This window comes from Bacillus rossius, chromosome 13, assembly GCF_032445375.1.
Source record: "Bacillus rossius redtenbacheri isolate Brsri chromosome 13, Brsri_v3, whole genome shotgun sequence".
NCBI lineage: Eukaryota > Metazoa > Arthropoda > Insecta > Phasmatodea > Bacillidae > Bacillus > Bacillus rossius.
The window spans coordinates 40,878,839-40,900,480 of record NC_086340.1 but is presented as its reverse complement, the minus strand read 5'-3'; the positions used below and the strand labels follow the sequence as shown (position 1 = coordinate 40,900,480).

Sequence of the window (21,642 nt, the reverse complement as noted above, 5' to 3'; positions counted from 1 at the left end):
TCGCGGTTTCGATGGCCTTCAGCATAGACTGCACATTCCCCTGTACACTCGGGTAAATAACGCAAAGTTCATTGGCTGCTGACTTGTAAGTCGTCTCAGTTGGTTTGTCTGTGATTCGATCCTTCTTTGGTTGAAGGTTTATAATTGGTTGAGATGCGTCCAGATGAACAGTGAGCCAATAGCAAAATCATCTAAGAGGTATGTGTATTTGAATTTTAGCCTATCACCTAATGAATCCGTTAATTTTTCCTGTCTCTACTAGAGACCTGAAAAATTTGCGGGTTAATTTCGTGTTATGCTAAAATTCAAATAATAATACCTTAGTGCTGCTTCTGTCATTGGTTCACTGTTAATCTGGAGGACTGAGGGCCAATTAGAGACCCTCACTCATAGAAGTGTCGGATCACAGGCCACCCAGTCGAGACAACTCACAAGTCAGCAGCCAATGAACAGTTGGCATTTGCCCGAGTGTGTAGAGGATATTGGAGTCCATCCCGGAGGTCAGTGAACCCGCGAATTTTTCCGGTCTCCACTGATGACGGGAACAGATGCCAGTTACCGAAACGTCTCAACTGTTTTGTCATAGGAAAAACCAACTGTGTTCGTTGGCGTCGCAGTCATTTTATTGTCCGTAATATATGTTTATGTTCATCGTTGTGTTCGTATATTTGCTCCGCTGTCCAGTTTTTTTTTGTGTCTGCATTTACTGTCTATGTTGAATCCGTCTCGTCCTTGTTAGCCCAGTGTGTTCGTCTATGCTGTTATTTTTTTAGGACTAAATTCCTTCTACGTAATTCTTGACGTCATACTAGCTGATGTAATATATTCCTTGTCATTTGTAGTGGAAGGTCAGTATGCCGGTGGCTTCCGTGGAAGAAGGATCCAACGCCATTTTTAATCGAACGACCTCGTGGGGTTCGAACCGAGGACTCGATATCATAAGTGCGTTTTTAAAAAAAAATATTAAAATTTATTAATTAATTTATAAGAATTTTAAATTTTGTCCTTGTTTTCTAGGGTATAAAACGATTTCCATAATGGTGACCATAACGAAAATTGCAACGTTTATAAAATACAAGTTTTCGGGTGTAAAATAAGCAACTATTTAATATTTTTTTTAATTTTGTTTTGGAATTTTGGGTAAAAAAATAAAGATCTCGTGTTTATGGTCAAGGTCATGATCGTGATTTCGGCCTACTTAAGGCGGCTAGCTTTTAGGAGTCTTAAGCCGTTTTTAGGAATTTGGATTTTTTCAAAGGAAAACGTTTTTTGAGGCATCCCGAATTTCGAATTTTTAAGTAACAAAACGGGAAATTTTCCCTAAAAACGGGAATCTTCCCCTCGAAATAGGGAAATTTTTTAGGAATTTCTGGGAAAATCTGAGATCAAGATGGCCGCCGTGACTTCACAATCCGAGATGGCGGACGGTGTCTCTGCCTCCACGGCCAGAACCCAGGGCAATCACCCACGCCATCTGCAGCTTTCACTGTTCACACGACCGCCTCCTTCGGCGCAGCCGAAACCAGCGGCTGAATGACGAGCAAACGACAACTGCTCGTAGGGGACGCACCACAACGCCAAAATACATTAACGCCGGAAAATGCCATTGCAGGACTGCCACAAAGGTTAGGTTAGGTAAGGTTAGCACACAAATTCATTTAGTTGTTTTTCATTTTGCTCCTGCGCTCCCCCTCCCCGCATCAACATTTTTCGGCGTTACTGAATTTCGGCGTTGTGGTACACAGCAGTTTTCTAGCTGTCGGCGTTGCGGTCAATTTGGCATTCGGCGTTATGGTATTCGGCGTTATTGTACGTTCGGTGTTGTGGTATTTCGGCGTTGTGGTAACGACCCATGCTCGTAGAGTCGGTGACCTTCGAAATTGAACCCGCAGGCCTCTGCGCACCCAGACCACTAAGTTTGCTGGTGAATTCTTTATCCGGGACTTCTTTGGTGACAGGTTTCTCGTGGAGTTAGTACCTACCGTCGGCCCGAAATCTTCTAGTGCGTGTCAGGGGCTTAAGTCTTCTCGACAGCTAAGTTGCAGAGACGGTATCACTAGAGACCTGAAAAATTCGCGGGTTCATTTCGTGTTATTCTAAAATTCAAATAAGTATACCTTAGTGCTGCTTCTGTCATTGGTTCACTGTTAATCTGGAGGACTGAGGACCAATTAGAGACCCTCACTCATAGAAGTGTCGAATCACAGACCACCCAGTCGAGACGACTCACAAGTCAGCAGCCAATGAACAGTTGGCATTTTTCCGAGTGTGTAGAGGATATTGGAGTCTATCCTGGAGGTCATTGAACCCGCGAATTTTTCCGGTCTCTAGGTATCACACAACCAATCAGAACAGGAATACTAGAGCAGGCATCAGCCATGACAGTAATTTCCAGGGAAATCTCGGGAAACCACTGGAACCGAGATAAGAATAGCCGGGAATGCTAGTTCAATTGAGAGAAAAGGACACGGAAGAGTGTATTATTTTCAATAATTATCACAGTCGTGAGGGAGGGTCTGTTTGATAAAACGACAGGGGCCACACAGAAAAACGTTTTCTGAACTTTTACAAAATATTTCTTTGGAAACCAGTTGCCAAGTAATAGTTTATAGTACTACAAGCAAGATATTGTAACTTTGTACAACACAGGGTTATGGTTATTATTAAATAAGTATATGAAATATGTTTTACGAAATAATCCTGAGTACGAAAATTGGCGCACAATTTTATATTATAATTGATGTTTCATTCAAGCATATTTCTTACGCAGTGGAAAATATCATCCACTATTCAATAATTGGGCTTTATTTGGTTTTTATTATGTTAATTAATGTACGCAGTTAATACTGGAAAGTTATTCAGGGAACGGTTTTCTATAACTTTAATTATTGGAGGTAATTCCCGGGTAAGAATCCGAACCCAGTTTCACTGCAAAAACTATTATTTAGTGATGCAGTTGTTTTCATGTAAATTTACACATGTAATTTTACATTAATTTTCTGTTCCTTTTACAACTAAAATTACAGTGTATAATTGTTATTGGTGTGATAAAGTGGCAAGATCATTAAAATGAGAATGAGTTGTTACCAAATACCCAATACAGGACTGCTTCGTGATTTTTCTGTGCGATAATTCATAATTTTTAAGTGATGCTTCTGCCGTTGTTGTCACACCCGTCTGATAGCAGGATTTATGTATGGTATTAGCATTTAGAGCCTGGTCCGTCATGGCCAGAGTTACTGTTTCTTGGCCACGTCCATGAACATGGTATGCCCGACGTTTCGTCACGCTTTGTGACAGCCATCCTCAAGGTCGGGTAACAACCTAAGGCTTGGAAGATCTGGCTCAGTATTTACAGCTGGGCTGAGATTGGTCCCTGCGGGTGGTCGTGATTGGAAGATTTCCTGGGCAATAAGGACACATCTGCTTTGTAGGCCCAGCAGTCTTGACTGTGGCTAATTCTTGGTTGGTCATCTCCACGCTGATCAATAGATCAAGGAACATGTGTGACAAATTCAGTATAAAGGAGGAATTGAAACATGTATAATTTATCTGGTAGCTAATGATTACACAAAGACAGATATCCACAGTCATGAACAAAAAAAAAAGATTAAATCTGAAAATCAGGGCAATAAATAACACTTTTCCTCTCTACCATACATCAAAATACTACATTAATTATATCCAAAGTAATACATAAATATAACACCAAAACAGTCCAGAAGCCAGTTAATAAAATGAAGTCAGTTATAGGTACTGTGAATACAAAGAACTATGTAAGAACCACCCGAGATTTTACAAAGTAACTTGCTCCTGCAACAAGACTTATGTAGGACAAACAGACAGATGAAACTCTATTGGCTTAAAAATAATATTCAGCAGACATCAAACAGCAGTAATTACTTAGCCATAGCATTGCACTACAATTAAACAGGACATAAAACCAACTTTAACCAACCCAACACATTGACACATGATCAACTAAAATCAAAGATTAATCTGAGAAGCCAAAGAAGATTAAAACGGCAATATCAACAAGGAATATGACTATAGATAGAGTAATATCTGTAAATCTTTGTGTCCTCACTCTCTTAAAAGATCACCATCCAAAATACGCCCCAGACAAGCTTGCTCCACATAGCGCTTTCAATTTTCTAATAGAAGTGACAAGCTGAGAAATGATAACAGGTACTCAGTAAACACTTTTGTGGTGTACCTCCATGCCACCAGATAATTTCTCGCATGCTAGCCTACGTTAGTAGCATAGAGGTATAAGGCTGTGGTCTCTGAAGTTGTGAATGATAACGTCTGATAATTAGGGACTGGAAAAATTCGCGAGTTCAATGACCTCCAGGATGGACTCCACAATCCCCTACATACTCGGGCAAATGCTACCTGCTCATTGGCTACTGACTTTAAAGACCTGTGAACTGGGATGCTTGTGTTACCATGCTTCTTTGGTTGAAGGTTTTCCATTGGTTCAGAATCCTTCAGATAAGTTGTGAGCCAATCACAGAAACAATGTGAATGTACGTATATTTTGATTCTAACATAAAACGAAATGAATCTGCGAATTTTTCCGGTCCCTACTGATAATGGTTAGTACGAATGAATTAATATCTGCGTCGTTAAAAACAGTTACTTAAAAAAATAGCCAGTCATGGGGACTGTCAACAGAAGTGAAAACTTAAAACTTTGTTTTTAAATGTGTAGTATGACATCATTTCTACGTCAAATGTACGTCAGAAAATGATTTTGATATTATATCAGTACGATGTCAGCATGATATCATTTATCCTTACATCATTTTTTGTCACAACAGATGTCAGTAGTACGTAAAAATGTCAGACCTAGGTCATGTATTCACGTGGTCAAATTAACTTCACTTACTGCTACTAGAGCATGTTGGTGATGCGAACTCACAAGATTTTTACCCATGTACACAGGCCGCTGCGCGTCGCCAGTCTGGCGCAACACGTCACTAGCATGTCGGTGACGTGAACCCATAAGTTTTGCCCCTACCAAATATCGCTCAACGCGGCCAAAGACGTTTTCACTTCAGAAATAATTTAAAACTGTTTCCACAGTGCAAGAACCACACTTGAGCCAGTGTTCAGTGTGTGATGAGGTGACATGTCTACGGCGCAGATCGCACGCCCATGCACCTGGCGGCGGAGAACGGCCACGCCAGCATCATCGAGATCCTGGCCGACAAGTTCCGCGCCTCCATCTTCGAGCGCACCAAGGACGGCAGCACACTCATGCACATCGCGTCGCTCAACGGCCACGCCGAGTGCGCCATGATGCTGTTCAAGAAGGGCGTGTACCTGCACATGCCCAACAAGGTGGGTGACGGGCTCACATGCCCAACAAGGTGATTGGCCGGTCTCATATGCCCAACAAGGTGAGTGGCCGGTTCTCACATGCCCAACAAGGTGGGTGGTCAGTCTCACATTCCCAACAAGGTGGGAGCCAAATATATGACCCGAAAAATTCCATCCGTACATCCGTCCCTCAAAAGCCACACACTTGTACCACACAGATGCATTAAATTATAACCTTTAAATGCCTGCGAGAGTAGTATATAATAGGGCATCCGAGGACTGGGTTCTGGGTGAGGTGCCGAGGTGCCGACCGTCATATTGGATTGTGACGTCACGGCGGCCATCTTGGATGGTTGTGACCTTGACCTTGACCTTGACCTTGACCCCGGCGGCCATTTTGGATCCGCCATCTTGGATCCGCCATTTTGGATGACGTCATTGTGTGTTCTCGAAAATTCCGGTGATGTGTTTTCCGCCATATTGGATGATGACGTCACCGTTGCAACTTCCGTTACGGCCGCCATCTTTAACTTTTTTATTTATTATCCGATTTTAATGAAATTTTTTTTAAAATTTATTAAAAAATCCATTTAATAAAATTTTAATAAAATACTTATAAAAAATATACTTTTAGTACACGGAGTTTGGAGTCCTCGGTTCGAACCCGACGAGTGCAAAAAAAATAAAAATGGCGACCGATCCTTCCTCAATGGTGGTTGCAGGCAGACTGACTCCCACCACTTTTTCAAAGCATATATATCGTCACCTAGTATGATGTCATGTCCGCCATCTTGAAATTTGGACGCCATCTTGAAAATCTTTATTTACTATCCGATTTTAATGAAAAAAATTCCAAAATTTATCAAAAAATTAACGTATTTGAATTCCGTTTGATTATATCGTTGTACGTCCTCGGTTCGATTCCCGGCGAGAGTAAATTGTCGATCCTTCCTCCATGAAAGCTACCTAGACTGATCTACCACCACCAGTACAAGGTATATATCATCAACTGGTATGACATCATGTCCGCCATCTTGTCTTCATCCGCTGGAGAGCACCATCTTGTTTTCGTCTGCTAGAGTGTGTCGATACCATGTAGTATAATTATCTGGTTACCAAACCTTTGACCTTGACCTTGAAATTTGACATTGACCTTGAAATTTGACCTTGACCTTGAAATTTGACCTTGACCTTGAAATTTGACCTTGACCTTGAAATTGGACTTTGTCCTTGAAATTTGACTTTGTCCTTGTCGACCATCATGGATCCGACATTTTATGTTCAGTACATGCTACCAGGAGCGACCACCTGCTGGAGTACACCATCTTGCGCGTGTACTCATATTATAGAGTACATTTCCATCTGGTTAATTTTATTCTAACCCGCTACAGTGCAGTAATCATTTATTACCGAGGTGCCCCCGCCATCTTGAAATTCGGCCGCCATCTTGAAATCATGTAATAATGTAGCTAGAAAAGCGGGAAAAAATCCAAAATTCATAAAACAAATCACTCATTAACTTACATATCGATTAGATCCGCTCCAGTCCTTGGTTCGATCCGAGATCGATGCAATAATGTTTAATTTTATGTAAAAAAAATAATAATTTCCATAAACCATGTTCAAAATTCATTAAATAAATTTGTAATCCATATAATGATTGATTGGATCGACTTAGGTCCTTGGTTCGATCCCTGGCCGATACAAAACAACTTTAATTTAAAAACAAATACTAAAAAAGTGCTAGGTGTGAGAAAATAAAAACACCACAAGTTCTTTTAAAAAAATTTTATTACATAAATTCAATACACTACTACAAGTACAAAAAAAACACTGACAAATTAACAAAGCCTTTTGGATTCCTCGATTCAAACAGTCTTCTTATTGTACGGACTAAGCCTTTTACATGACTTTAAATGTCCATCCGATCCGGTCATCACCGCAGCCAGAGACGGACTGAAGTTCAAATCACTTATATAGTCTCATTAGCCGGTACAACACATGAGTCAAATCAATAACCCTGTTCATTATACGTCTCGGAGCATTTTTTATAATGACGATGTAAGCTATCGATACGTGAAATTAGTTTATTGCACTTATTGCACTGAAATTGTATTCTTTGAACATTATTAGAACAACCGCTTCTTTCATGTCTGCGAGCATTTGAGGTGATAGTAAATGATGCACCACAGTATTTGCACTGATGCGAAGTACGCTCTTCATTAATTGAAGTATACAATGTTGATGAAACTTCAGCTGATGGTGGAACAGCACATATCGAAGTCTCCTCCAGTGTTGTCAGAGGCGTTGCCAACGGGATCTGCTCCAACATCGTCGGCGCTGACGTCATGGTTCCCGTAGTCGATGATACATCCTCCATCGAGTACGACGTTAAAGTCGGTAAAGATGCCATCGAAGTCTCAAGAACAGGCAATTACACGACTTATGCACCAGAAGAAACAAACTAGGTGATCCCTACACCACCGTCGCCAGTAACAAACTGAGCGTCCTGCTGTCTAGGACTCGCTTATATACATGCACCGTATGGAATAATACGCTAGTCAAATCAAGAACCATCTACAATAATACTAGAGTCAAAACAACGTTAAAAATAGAAGCACCGACTACGAAAAGGCAGCACATTTGGAAGCACCGACTACGAAAAGGCAGCACATTTGGAAGCACCGACAACGAAAAGGCAGCACATTTGGCAGCACCGACAACGAAAAGGCAGCACATTTGGAAGCACCGACTACGAAAAGGCAGCACATTTGGAAGCACCGACAACGAAAAGGCAGCACATTTGGAAGCACCGACAACGAAAAGGCAGCACATTTGGAAGCACCGACAACGAAAATGGCAGCACATTTGGAAGCACCGACAACGAAAAGGCAGCACATTCTGGAAGCACCGACAACGAAAAGGCAGCACATTCGGAAGCACCGACAACGAAAAGGCAGCACATTCGGAAGCACCGACAACGAAAAGGCAGCACATTTGGAAGCACCGACAACGAAAAGGCAGCACATTTGGAAGCACCGACAACGAAAAGGCAGCACATTCGGAAGCACCGACAACGAAAAGGCAGCACATTTGGAAGCACCGACAACGAAAAGGCAGCACATTTGGAAGCACCGACAACGAAAAGGCAGCACATTCGGAAGCACCGACAACGAAAAGGCAGCACATTTGGAAGCACCGACAACGAAAAGGCAGCACATTCGGAAGCACCGACAACGAAAAGGCAGCACATTTGGAAGCACCGCCAACGAAAAGGCAATGCATTTTGGATGCACCATCATAAAGACAGCGCATTTTGGAAGCACCATCGAATAAGGAAGCACATTTTGGAAGCACCATCGAATAAGGAATCACACTTGGAAGCTCCATCGAATAAGGAAGCACACTTGGAAGCTCCATCAACAAAAAAAAAAGGCAAAAAGGAAGCACAAGTTACGAGATCTAAGTCTTAGTTAGAAATCAGAATACACGAAATAAAAACCTTAAATTTTTATAATTTAAATTATTTATTTCTTTACATTATACAAATGCAAGTAAAACAAGCCATTATTGTATGTAGCCAGCTTTCCTCAGTTCCTTGAGTATGAAGGATATTTCTTTGATGCACGAATAGTTTCCTGCACAAAGCGAACCATGTAGAAGTCTTAGCCGGTCAACCAATATGTTTGGATCTTTCCATGATGTGTAATCATTCTCTTCTACCACCATCTTCCTTGCACCTTTATAATAATTATTATGATCTCTGGTGTCTTCCGTTTTACCACCAACCTCAGGGTAACTTTCATGTTTGAGACGGTGATCATCACAAGCTTGATCAGATTTATTTAATATATCACGACGTTTCCACCGTTTCGGTCTCAGGACACCTCCACATTCTTCGATCTTGGCAGCTTTAGGTGTTTCATCATAGTCTATGTCTTTGTCAACAGCCTCAGAGTCACTGTAACAATCACTGTAGAAGGAATCGTCTTCACCCAATTTACCGTAATAATTCGATGTTGATGATGTCGAAGTGTCTTCATCGTCTTCATGCTTCCTTTTTAGGAGTCCATCATTTTTACAAAGTAGGAAAGATCTACTTGAATTCGGCTGGAATATATTCTCACTTTTCACGTTAAGGATTCTTCCATTGTCTTCATTCTTCCGTAAATCATCAACCTCCTTCAATTTAAGTTCTTTGTCGAGATCGGAAGAGCCAAGAATATTATTGTGATAATGCAGATCACTCTTCCTTAGGCTAGTAGATTCATCGTTGTCCTCTTGCTTGTACGCAGGCTTGGCGCTACAAGTTCTGCCATGTCTTTTTAGGCTCTCTCTCCGCGTAAACGACTTGCTACATAGAACACAACATATCATATTGCGCAGAGGATTTTTAACACAGTCATTCTTCTCGTGTTGTCTTTTATTCTTTCTCAAGATAAACTCTTTACTGCAAAACTTACACCTATGTTCTTTCGATACAGCGTCAGATCCCAAATCGGAATTCATATTAGTTACTTAGACTAATGCCAGATACCAATTGAGTGTTTTAAATTAAATCCAATACTTAAATAGAAATTTTTTCATATTTCATCAGCGAGAATTAATATATCTCATGCAAAAGTACTTTATGCATGTAGTTCTGCTTTTCAACAACAGATGTCGCCACATGTTGCTTGCAGGTAAATAATATTTAGTTCTTTTATGCGGGATGCGGGATGCTCACTAACGATCGCAAAAGAAGGATGGCTTCGCTAGACTCCAAGGAAAAGGAAGTTCGTCTTGCATGTTGGTGCTCCACAGATGTCTCATGGTGTAATATTAATTTGACTGAGTAATGATATTTTTTTTAATTCCACCTGATAAAAATATTGCAAGTTTTGATTTAGTAGCAGAAATTATCGAATTAAATGTAACTCCAAATAAAATGACATGTCTCATTAGACAAAAAAAATCCATGCAGAGATAGATCTCTCACAAATAATCAGGAGCACTCGGTGAAAACCATCAGATGTAAAGTCAGGAATAATCAGAAAAACTTGGAGAAAGCCATCAATATAATAACAAGAATAATCAGGAGCACACGGAGAAAACTACCATAATATTGTCAAGAATAATCAGGAGCACACGGATAAATCCACCATAATACTGTCAAGAATAAACGGGAGCACACGGAGAAAACCACCATAATATTGACAAGAATAATCAGGAGCACACGGAGAAAACCGCCACAAGTTTTCTTTGATATCATAAAATTTCAGAAAAAAATAAATAATAAAAATAAATAAATAAAAAATTTAAAAAAATGAAATAAAAAAATACATAAATAGATTCTGCTAGCTTGTGAACTTCTCATTGTTGAGCAAAGATATAGTTCTAGTACAAGCCAGAATTTTATGTATTTTTTTATTTCATTTTTTTAAATTTTTTATTTATTTATTTTTATTATTTATTTTTTTCTGAAATTTTATGATATCAAAGAAAACTTGTGGCGGTTTTCTCCGTGTGCTCCTGATTATTCTTGTCAATATTATGGTGGTTTTCTCCGTGTGCTCCCGTTTATTCTTGACAGTATTATGGTGGATTTATCCGTGTGCTCCTGATTATTCTTGACAATATTATGGTAGTTTTCTCCGTGTGCTCCTGATTATTCTTGTTATTATATTGATGGCTTTCTCCAAGTTTTTCTGATTATTCCTGACTATACATCTGATGGTTTTCACCGAGTGCTCCTGATTATTTGTGAGAGATCTATCTCTGCATGGATTTTTTTTGTCTAATGAGACATGTCATTTTATTTGGAGTTACATTTAATTCGATAATTTCTGCTACTAAATCAAAACTTGCAATATTTTTATCAGGTGGAATTAAAAAAAATATCATTACTCAGTCAAATTAATATTACACCATGAGACATCTGTGGAGCACCAACATGCAAGACGAACTTCCTTTTCCTTGGAGTCTAGCGAAGCCATCCTTCTTTTGCGATCGTTAGTGAGCATCCCGCATCCCGCATAAAAGAACTAAATATTATTTACCTGCAAGCAACATGTGGCGACATCTGTTGTTGAAAAGCAGAACTACATGCATAAAGTACTTTTGCATGAGATATATTAATTCTCGCTGATGAAATATGAAAAAATTTCTATTTAAGTATTGGATTTAATTTAAAACACTTAATTGGTATCTGGCATTAGTCTCAGTAACTAATATGAATTCCGATTTGGGATCTGACGCTGTATCGAAAGAACATAGGTGTAAGTTTTGCAGTAAAGAGTTTATCTTGAGAAAGAATAAAAGACAACACGAGAAGAATGACTGTGTTAAAAATCCTCTGCGCAATATGATATGTTGTGTTCGATGTAGCAAGTCGTTTACGCGGAGAGAGAGCCTAAAAAGACATGGCAGAACTTGTAGCGCCAAGCCTGCGTACAAGCAAGAGGACAACGATGAATCTACTAGCCTAAGGAAGAGTGATCTGCATTATCACAATAATCTTCTTGGCTCTTCCGATCTCGACAAAGAACTTAAATTGAAGGAGGTTGATGATTTACGGAAGAATGAAGACAATGGAAGAATCCTTAACGTGAAAAGTGAGAATATATTCCAGCCGAATTCAAGTAGATCTTTCCTACTTTGTAAAAATGATGGACTCCTAAAAAGGAAGCATGAAGACGATGAAGACACTTCGACATCATCAACATCGAATTATTACGGTAAATTGGGTGAAGACGATTCCTTCTACAGTGATTGTTACAGTGACTCTGAGGCTGTTGACAAAGACATAGACTATGATGAAACACCTAAAGCTGCCAAGATCGAAGAATGTGGAGGTGTCCTGAGACCGAAACGGTGGAAACGTCGTGATATATTAAATAAATCTGATCAAGCTTGTGATGATCACCGTCTCAAACATGAAAGTTACCCTGAGGTTGGTGGTAAAACGGAAGACACCAGAGATCATAATATTTATTATAAAGGTGCAAGGAAGATGGTGGTAGAAGAGAATGATTACACATCATGGAAAGATCCAAACATATTGGTTGACCGGCTAAGACTTCTACATGGTTCGCTTTGTGCAGGAAACTATTTGTGCATCAAAGAAATATCCTTCATACTCAAGGAACTGAGGAAAGCTGGCTACATACAATAATGGCTTGTTTTACTTGCATTTGTATAATGTAAAGAAATAAATAATTTAAATTATAAAAATTTAAGGTTTTTATTTCGTGTATTCTGATTTCTAACTAAGACTTAGATCTCGTAACTTGTGCTTCCTTTTTGCCTTTTTTTTTTTGTTGATGGAGCTTCCAAGTGTGCTTCCTTATTCGATGGAGCTTCCAAGTGTGATTCCTTATTCGATGGTGCTTCCAAAATGTGCTTCCTTATTCGATGGTGCTTCCAAAATGCGCTGTCTTTATGATGGTGCATCCAAAATGCATTGCCTTTTCGTTGGCGGTGCTTCCAAATGTGCTGCCTTTTCGTTGTCGGTGCTTCCGAATGTGCTGCCTTTTCGTTGTCGGTGCTTCCAAATGTGCTGCCTTTTCGTTGTCGGTGCTTCCGAATGTGCTGCCTTTTCGTTGTCGGTGCTTCCAAATGTGCTGCCTTTTCGTTGTCGGTGCTTCCAAATGTGCTGCCTTTTCGTTGTCGGTGCTTCCGAATGTGCTGCCTTTTCGTTGTCGGTGCTTCCAAATGTGCTGCCTTTTCGTTGTCGGTGCTTCCAAATGTGCTGCCTTTTCGTTGTCGGTGCTTCCGAATGTGCTGCCTTTTCGTTGTCGGTGCTTCCGAATGTGCTGCCTTTTCGTTGTCGGTGCTTCCAGAATGTGCTGCCTTTTCGTTGTCGGTGCTTCCAAATGTGCTGCCATTTTCGTTGTCGGTGCTTCCAAATGTGCTGCCTTTTCGTTGTCGGTGCTTCCAAATGTGCTGCCTTTTCGTTGTCGGTGCTTCCAAATGTGCTGCCTTTTCGTAGTCGGTGCTTCCAAATGTGCTGCCTTTTCGTTGTCGGTGCTGCCAAATGTGCTGCCTTTTCGTTGTCGGTGCTTCCAAATGTGGTGCCTTTTCGTAGTCGGTGCTTCCAAATGTGCTGCCTTTTCGTAGTCGGTGCTTCTATTTTTAACGTTGTTTTGACTCTAGTATTATTGTAGATGGTTCTTGATTTGACTAGCGTATTATTCCATACGGTGCATGTATATAAGCGAGTCCTAGACAGCAGGACGCTCAGTTTGTTACTGGCGACGGTGGTGTAGGGATCACCTAGTTTGTTTCTTCTGGTGCATAAGTCGTGTAATTGCCTGTTCTTGAGACTTCGATGGCATCTTTACCGACTTTAACGTCGTACTCGATGGAGGATGTATCATCGACTACGGGAACCATGACGTCAGCGCCGACGATGTTGGAGCAGATCCCGTTGGCAACGCCTCTGACAACACTGGAGGAGACTTCGATATGTGCTGTTCCACCATCAGCTGAAGTTTCATCAACATTGTATACTTCAATTAATGAAGAGCGTACTTCGCATCAGTGCAAATACTGTGGTGCATCATTTACTATCACCTCAAATGCTCGCAGACATGAAAGAAGCGGTTGTTCTAATAATGTTCAAAGAATACAATTTCAGTGCAATAAGTGCAATAAACTAATTTCACGTATCGATAGCTTACATCGTCATTATAAAAAATGCTCCGAGACGTATAATGAACATGGTTATTGATTTGACTCATGTGTTGTACCGGCTAATGAGACTATATAAGTGATTTGAACTTCAGTCCGTCTCTGGCTGCGGTGATGACCGGATCGGATAGACATTTAAAGTCATGTAAAAGGCTTAGTCCGTACAATAAGAAGACTGTTTGAATCGAGGAATCCAAAAGGCTTTGTTAATTTGTCAGTGTTTTTTTTGTACTTGTAGTAGTGTATTGAATTTATGTAATAAAATTTTTTTAAAAGAACTTGTGGTGTTTTTATTTTCTCACACCTAGCACTTTTTTAGTATTTGTTTTTAAATTAAAGTTGTTTTGTATCGGCCAGGGATCGAACCAAGGACCTAAGTCGATCCAATCAATCATTATATGGATTACAAATTTATTTAATGAATTTTGAACATGGTTTATGGAAATTATTATTTTTTTTACATAAAATTAAACATTATTGCATCGATCTCGGATCGAACCAAGGACTGGAGCGGATCTAATCGATATGTAAGTTAATGAGTGATTTGTTTTATGAATTTTGGATTTTTTCCCGCTTTTCTAGCTACATTATTACATGATTTCAAGATGGCGGCCGAATTTCAAGATGGCGGGGGCACCTCGGTAATAAATGATTACTGCACTGTAGCGGGTTAGAATAAAATTAACCAGATGGAAATGTACTCTATAATATGAGTACACGCGCAAGATGGTGTACTCCAGCAGGTGGTCGCTCCTGGTAGCATGTACTGAACATAAAATGTCGGATCCATGATGGTCGACAAGGACAAAGTCAAATTTCAAGGACAAAGTCCAATTTCAAGGTCAAGGTCAAATTTCAAGGTCAAGGTCAAATTTCAAGGTCAAGGTCAAATTTCAAGGTCAATGTCAAATTTCAAGGTCAAGGTCAAAGGTTTGGTAACCAGATAATTATACTACATGGTATCGACACACTCTAGCAGACGAAAACAAGATGGTGCTCTCCAGCGGATGAAGACAAGATGGCGGACATGATGTCATACCAGTTGATGATATATACCTTGTACTGGTGGTGGTAGATCAGTCTAGGTAGCTTTCATGGAGGAAGGATCGACAATTTACTCTCGCCGGGAATCGAACCGAGGACGTACAACGATATAATCAAACGGAATTCAAATACGTTAATTTTTTGATAAATTTTGGAATTTTTTTCATTAAAATCGGATAGTAAATAAAGATTTTCAAGATGGCGTCCAAATTTCAAGATGGCGGACATGACATCATACTAGGTGACGATATATATGCTTTGAAAAAGTGGTGGGAGTCAGTCTGCCTGCAACCACCATTGAGGAAGGATCGGTCGCCATTTTTATTTTTTTTGCACTCGTCGGGTTCGAACCGAGGACTCCAAACTCCGTGTACTAAAAGTATATTTTTTATAAGTATTTTATTAAAATTTTATTAAATGGATTTTTTAATAAATTTTAAAAAAAATTTCATTAAAATCGGATAATAAATAAAAAAGTTAAAGATGGCGGCCGTAACGGAAGTTGCAACGGTGACGTCATCATCCAATATGGCGGAAAACACATCACCGGAATTTTCGAGAACACACAATGACGTCATCCAAAATGGCGGATCCAAGATGGCGGATCCAAAATGGCCGCCGGGGTCAAGGTCAAGGTCAAAGGTCAAGGTCAAGGTCACAACCATCCAAGATGGCCGCCGTGACGTCACAATCCAATATGACGGTCGGCACCTCGGCACCTCACCCAGAACCCAGTCCTCGGATGCCCTATTATATACTACTTGCGAGGGTTTCGCTTGTCAAATTGTTTTACATTAGAAGTTGGTTTAATTACTTAGATACTTGCATAATATATTTATTTTTAAATATATTTGAACACATTTAAATGTTCTATTGTAATAAATACTAGAATACCCAAATATGGTGCAACCACTTGCCTTCGCCCCACCCATGCTTCTCCCGTGATTCAACCACAGATGTGATGCAGCGGTGCCGTGTGCCCTTGTTGCAGGGAGGCGCGCGCAGCATCCACACGGCGGCCAGGTACGGCCACGTGGGCATCATCAACACCTTGCTGCAGAAGGGGGAGAAGGTGGACGTCACCACGCACGTGAGTGGGCGTTCCGTTACCCCCTCCCATGCGTACCTCATGCGTAGAGACCGGAACAATTCGCGGTTTCGATGACCTCTAGGATAGACTCCACGATCCTCTATGCACTAGGACAAATTTCACCTGCTCATTGGACAATGACTCGTGACACGTGTCACCGGGGATGCTTGTGATTCGATACTTCTTTTGTTGAAGGGTTTTCACTGGCTTAAGAGTCCTTCAGGTAAACGGCGGTCCAATCACTGACTCAGAATGAAGGTGAACGAGTTTGGAGTCTAGCCTACCGCGAAATGAATCCGCGAAATTTTCCTGTCTCTACCTATAAGCACTGCCTTCTTGGCATACAACCGTCACTAGAGACCAGAAAAATACGCGGTTTCGATGACCTTCAGGATAGACTGCACGTTCTCCCGTACACTCGGGCAAATAACGCAAGTTCATTTGGCTGCTGACTTGTAAGTCGTCTCCGCTGGTTTGTCTGTGATTCGATCCTTCTTTTGGTTGAGGGTTTATAATTGGTTGAGATGCGTCCAGATGAACAGTAAGCCAATAGCAAAATCATCTAAGAGGTACATGTATTTGAATTCTAGCCTATCGCCTAATGAATCCGCGAATTTTTCCGGTCTCTAACCGCCACCTAACTCGCGGGCCGTGTTCCAGTGAATGTCATAGCCAAATCCCATCAAGGAAACAAATCGGCAACCGTTTTAATTCACGGTGCCCTGCGCGAGGCTACAACCTGGTTGAAAAGTTTTCCAGTTGACGTTTTTCAAACCGTCGATACAATTGTTAAGGCAAACATACTATAGATAGAACCACCTTTCTTATTTTCTTAAGAACTTTTTTTAAGTTGAGATTATTTCCTGTTAACACAATTAAAGTGTACAAAATGTTTTCCAGGATAGTTTCACTGTCATAAAGTAATATTTGAAAGGCCAAAATCTTGGGTCGTCCCAAGATGATCAAAAAAGTGACTATATACGAGTTAGTGGCGCCAGACGCGGGCCCTCCACCTGGACGAAATCAACGAAAGAATGAGCTCTGCGCATGCGCGGAATTTGGCAACAGATAGGCACTGGATAGGACACCAAAATCCCGTCCCTGAAAATAGGGGATTAGCCGTGTCCAATCGTGTACTAGGAATACGGTTAGGGACACAGGTGTAGCCTTAACCCTAGTTGTACGTCTTGGAATATTGGCCTAAGTACGACTGTAGAAACCGAATTCCTGAAACCATTACCCATCCGAAGTAGGGAATTTGTGAAACGCTTGTAACTGGGTGGTTTCGCAGAGTTTTAATGTTTAGCTGGCTGGTCGCATCACAGAGAAAAAGGTTTGTTTGAATCAAACAAATATTTGCTTGTGTATGACTAAACAAAATTAACGTGGTGGAACAAAATATTTTGTTAGTTTAACCAAACTCGGTAAGTAACAAAAATAATTTGTTACACCTAACCAAATATACATTTGAAGTTGGAAAAAAATCATTTGTTGTGTCAACAGAATCTTTCCTACAAAAAAAAATTGGTTGTCCGTAAAGTCGGTTTACGGACGATAGTTTAACGTGAAGTCATAACAAAACATTTATGAAATGATTGAATACTTTATGAATAAAATTAAATCATTTTTATTTTAATAATAAAAGAATAAATACTTGAAATTATACTAGTAATCAGATTTTTAAAATGCAAGAATAATTAACCTTTATTGCCGAAATTTTTGTTGTAATAAGCAATGAAAACCACATTAACTTTTCACTTCACTTTATAAACAGTCGTGTGGAAGAGAGATATATGCGGCGCAAGCGTACAATGAGCGTAACGGGACACAGCGTAACGGAACAATGTGCGTAACGGGACACTTTTCATGCGTGCAGCCGGCGTTCATCGATTTATTAGACGTTGTCACGTCAAAAAATATGTTCGAACTTACAAAATATATTTATTTCGCCATGTATAAACAAATACAAACCTTCCTCTCGGTGCAAGGGAGCGGGTGACGCAGTTACGCCCTGTTGCTCGCAGGACAACTACACGCCGCTGCACATCGCCGTGGAGTCGGCCAAGCCCGCCGTCGTGGAGACGCTACTCGGCTACGGCGCCGACGTACACGTCACGGGTGAGTAGCGAGTAGCGAGTAGCGACCACTCTCGCCAACCACCGGACTTTCCTACCAACAGTACACTTGAAACGAACGAAATTTTTCTTCGTGGAAACTACGCCTTGTTTCGACTTGATAGTTCTGTTTTTAGAGACCGGAAAAATTCGCGGGTTCAATGAGCTCCAGGATAGACTCCAATATCCTCTACACACTCGGGAAAATGCCAACTGTTCATTGGCTGCTGACTTGTGAGTCGTCTCGACTGGGTGGCCTGTGATTCGACACTTCTATGAGTGAGGGTCTCTAATTGGCCCTCAGTCCTCCAGATTAACAGTGAACCAATGACAGAAGCAGCACTAAGGTATAATTATTTGAATTTTAGCATGACACGAAATGAACCCGCGAATTTTTCAGGTCTCTATCTTTGTTTAAGGTAATCAAACACGTACATGAAATAAGATGTTTTTTTTGCAGGTTTCTTTACAAGTTTTTAAAAATATTTTTGCTAGTTTGCCAACATTATCTTCGTGGACTCATATTATAAGTCAGTACCAGTACATTTACGAAAATAACGATCGATTTGGGAAGATCCGTTGGAGAATTTGGAAACAGCGTACTTCGTAAATTTTAGGTGAAAATTTTTAAACGCGTAATTCCATAGGGGGCGTTCTCTCACATCGGAGGCAGTCGCCACTGTTGTAACCTCTCGTGTCAAACGCAAGAGGAACAAGGGGTGATATGGTAGACAGAGGTGTGCTAAGTGTTAGATATACACATTTTTATTCTTTAAATACACATACCCTTATCACAAACGAACATTAACTTCAAGATATAAACAAATCACATTTGTTTCCAGAGCTTTCACTGGTTACACAGCTGGAAAGTCTCTGTGAACAGAAAATACAAAAATGATAAAATCGTACCTGTACTTTGTGATACTACAACAAAGGTTTTGTAACTTTGTACAACACAGGGCTATGGTTATTTTCGCATATATGAAATACTTTTTTTTTCCGGGATATAACTGAATACTTCTTGCGAAAATCGGTACATAATTTTATATTTTAATGAAATTTCATTAAAGTGTAATGGTTTTAAACCTTGGAAAAAGTAATAGAATATTCAATATTTTAAAATTATTTTGTTTAGTTCAACAATTTAAATTTATTTTGTTTTATCGTTTTTATAAACGTGCGCAGTTAATACTGGAAAGCTATTCAGGGAACTGTTTACAAATAACTTTAACCATGGGAGATACCGTGACACCACAAAACATAAATGGCTGGTTAAGAATACGAACCTAATATTACTGCGAACACTTATTTTGTTGCAACACACTGATGTTAATACCACGTGCGGCTAGCACAGACCGTGTGCACCCAACACGTCGCCTGCTTCCCGCGGAACATCTAGACGTCACGGTGCTGCGAAGGCGCGTCCTCTGCAGGGTTGTGTATCCTCCAAGCAGGAGTATCTCGCTCTGGTCGATGAGCAGTCCCTGACCCGCAGGCGGCAAGCTGCGGGAGACGCCGCTCCACATCGCGGCGCGCGTCAAGGACGGCGACAAGTGCGCGCTCATGCTGCTCAAGTCGGGCGCCGGGCCCAACCTGACCACCGGCGACGGCCAGACGCCCGTGCACGTCGCCGCCAAGAACGGCAACGTCGCCACGCTCGTGCTGCTGCTCGACGACGGCGGGGACCCGCTCTTCAAGTCCAAGGTCGGCCATCTTGATCACCTTCTCCCTTCCCGCTCCTCCAGAGGCATTCGTCCCCGCCATCTTGCGTTTACCAGTTCTCATGATGACAGCAGAGTTCCACTCTTCATGTGCAAGGTCGGCCATCTTGTTCTCCTTCTCCCTTCCCGCTCCTCCAGGGGCATTCGTCCCCGCCATCTTGCATTTACCAGTTCTCATGATGACAGCAGAGTTCCACTCTTCATGTGCAAGGTCGGCCATCTTGTTCTCCTTCTCCCTTCCCGCTCCTCCAGAGGCATTCGTCCCCGCCATCTTGCGTTTACCAGTTCTCATGATGTCAGCAGAGTTCCACTCTTCATGTGCAAGGTCGGCCATCTTGTTATCTTTGCCTCCACACATCCTTCCTTTCCACTACTCCAGAAACAGTCATCCCCACCATCTTGGCTGTATCAGTTCTCACAACGATGGCAGAGACACACTCTTAAAGTCCAAGATCGGTCATCTTGTTCACCTTACCCCTCATACTTTCTTAAAATCCTGATTCTTCAAAGTCATTCATCCCACCATTATGGATATTTCAAAATTACTATATCAAAGTGGCATCTTGATCTTTCAGGTCAAAGGTCAGCCATCGTGCAAATCTCATTCTCAAATTGTTCTTCTTTACAGTTCTCAAGAAGCCTGCATTTCACCTATTTTATGTGTAATTTTTCTGTTGTAAAATATTTTTGGGGAAAATATTCCAATATTTTGCATTATAATTTTATGAATTCTGGAAAGTAAAGGACACGTTTCTCACCCTCAATTCCCCCTTCAAAATAATGTAGAGGTCTTGTGTATATATTTATTAAAAATTGTTACATTTTTGTATTTAACTTGGTACCTAGTGTTTCTATATTGTATATATGGCAGCAGACACATTGAATGTAATCACTTAAAGTTAAGTATAGCATAAATATTTACATAAATTCCTATATGATTATAGAAAATTTAAAGGGAATATTATCTACTTTTGGCATGACCATTAAACAGTAAATTATGAACATAGTTAGGGAGGGTAAACCTGCGTGCCGACTGTTTAGAATGTTGTTTGTACGGTTGCTGAACACCATTGTACCACCTGTGGTATGGCTGCATCTGGATACAAGGGGATATCTTCAGTGACCCTGGCCTGTTGACAGTAGTAAAGAGAGTGCTAGCTGGAACGGAGAGTGGGGGAACAGGCCTGCCAACAGCGGGGTCGGTGTGCCAGCAGAACAGGGAGACGCCGCTGCACCTGGCGTGCCGCGGCTGCCTCGGGATACAAGGGCACTATCTTCAGTGACCCTGGCCTGTAGACAGTAGTAAAGAGAGTGCTAGCTGTGATGGAGGGTGGGGGAACAGGCCTGCCAACAGCGGGGTCGGTGTGCCGGCAGAACGGGGAGACGCCGCTGCACCTGGCGTGCCGTGGCTGCCTCGGGATACAAGGGCACTATCTTCAGTGACCCAGGCCTGTAGACAGTAGTAAAGAGAGTGCTAGCTGTGATGGAGGGTGGGGGAACAGGCCTGCCAACAGCGGGGTCGGTGTGCCGGCAGAACGGGGAGACGCCGCTGCACCTGGCGTGCCGTGGCTGCCTCGGGATACAAGGGCACTATCTTCAGTGACCCTGGCCTGTAGACAGTAGTAAAGAGAGTGCCAGCTGGAACAGAGGGTGGGGGAACAGGCCTGCCAACAGCGGGG

The 21,642-nt window shown here is 41.2% G+C and overlaps 1 protein-coding gene across 1 annotated transcript in view; it reads left to right on the top strand.

Moving 5' to 3' along the window:
* The window catches only part of LOC134538475 (serine/threonine-protein phosphatase 6 regulatory ankyrin repeat subunit A-like), a 210,704-nt gene that overhangs the window by 132,932 nt on the left and 56,130 nt on the right, over positions 1 to 21,642 (top strand). The window contains 4 exon segments of the mRNA XM_063379807.1: positions 5,149 to 5,345; positions 16,030 to 16,128; positions 18,153 to 18,246; positions 19,738 to 19,946. Coding sequence (XP_063235877.1) covers positions 5,149 to 5,345; positions 16,030 to 16,128; positions 18,153 to 18,246; positions 19,738 to 19,946 — 599 coding nt within the window.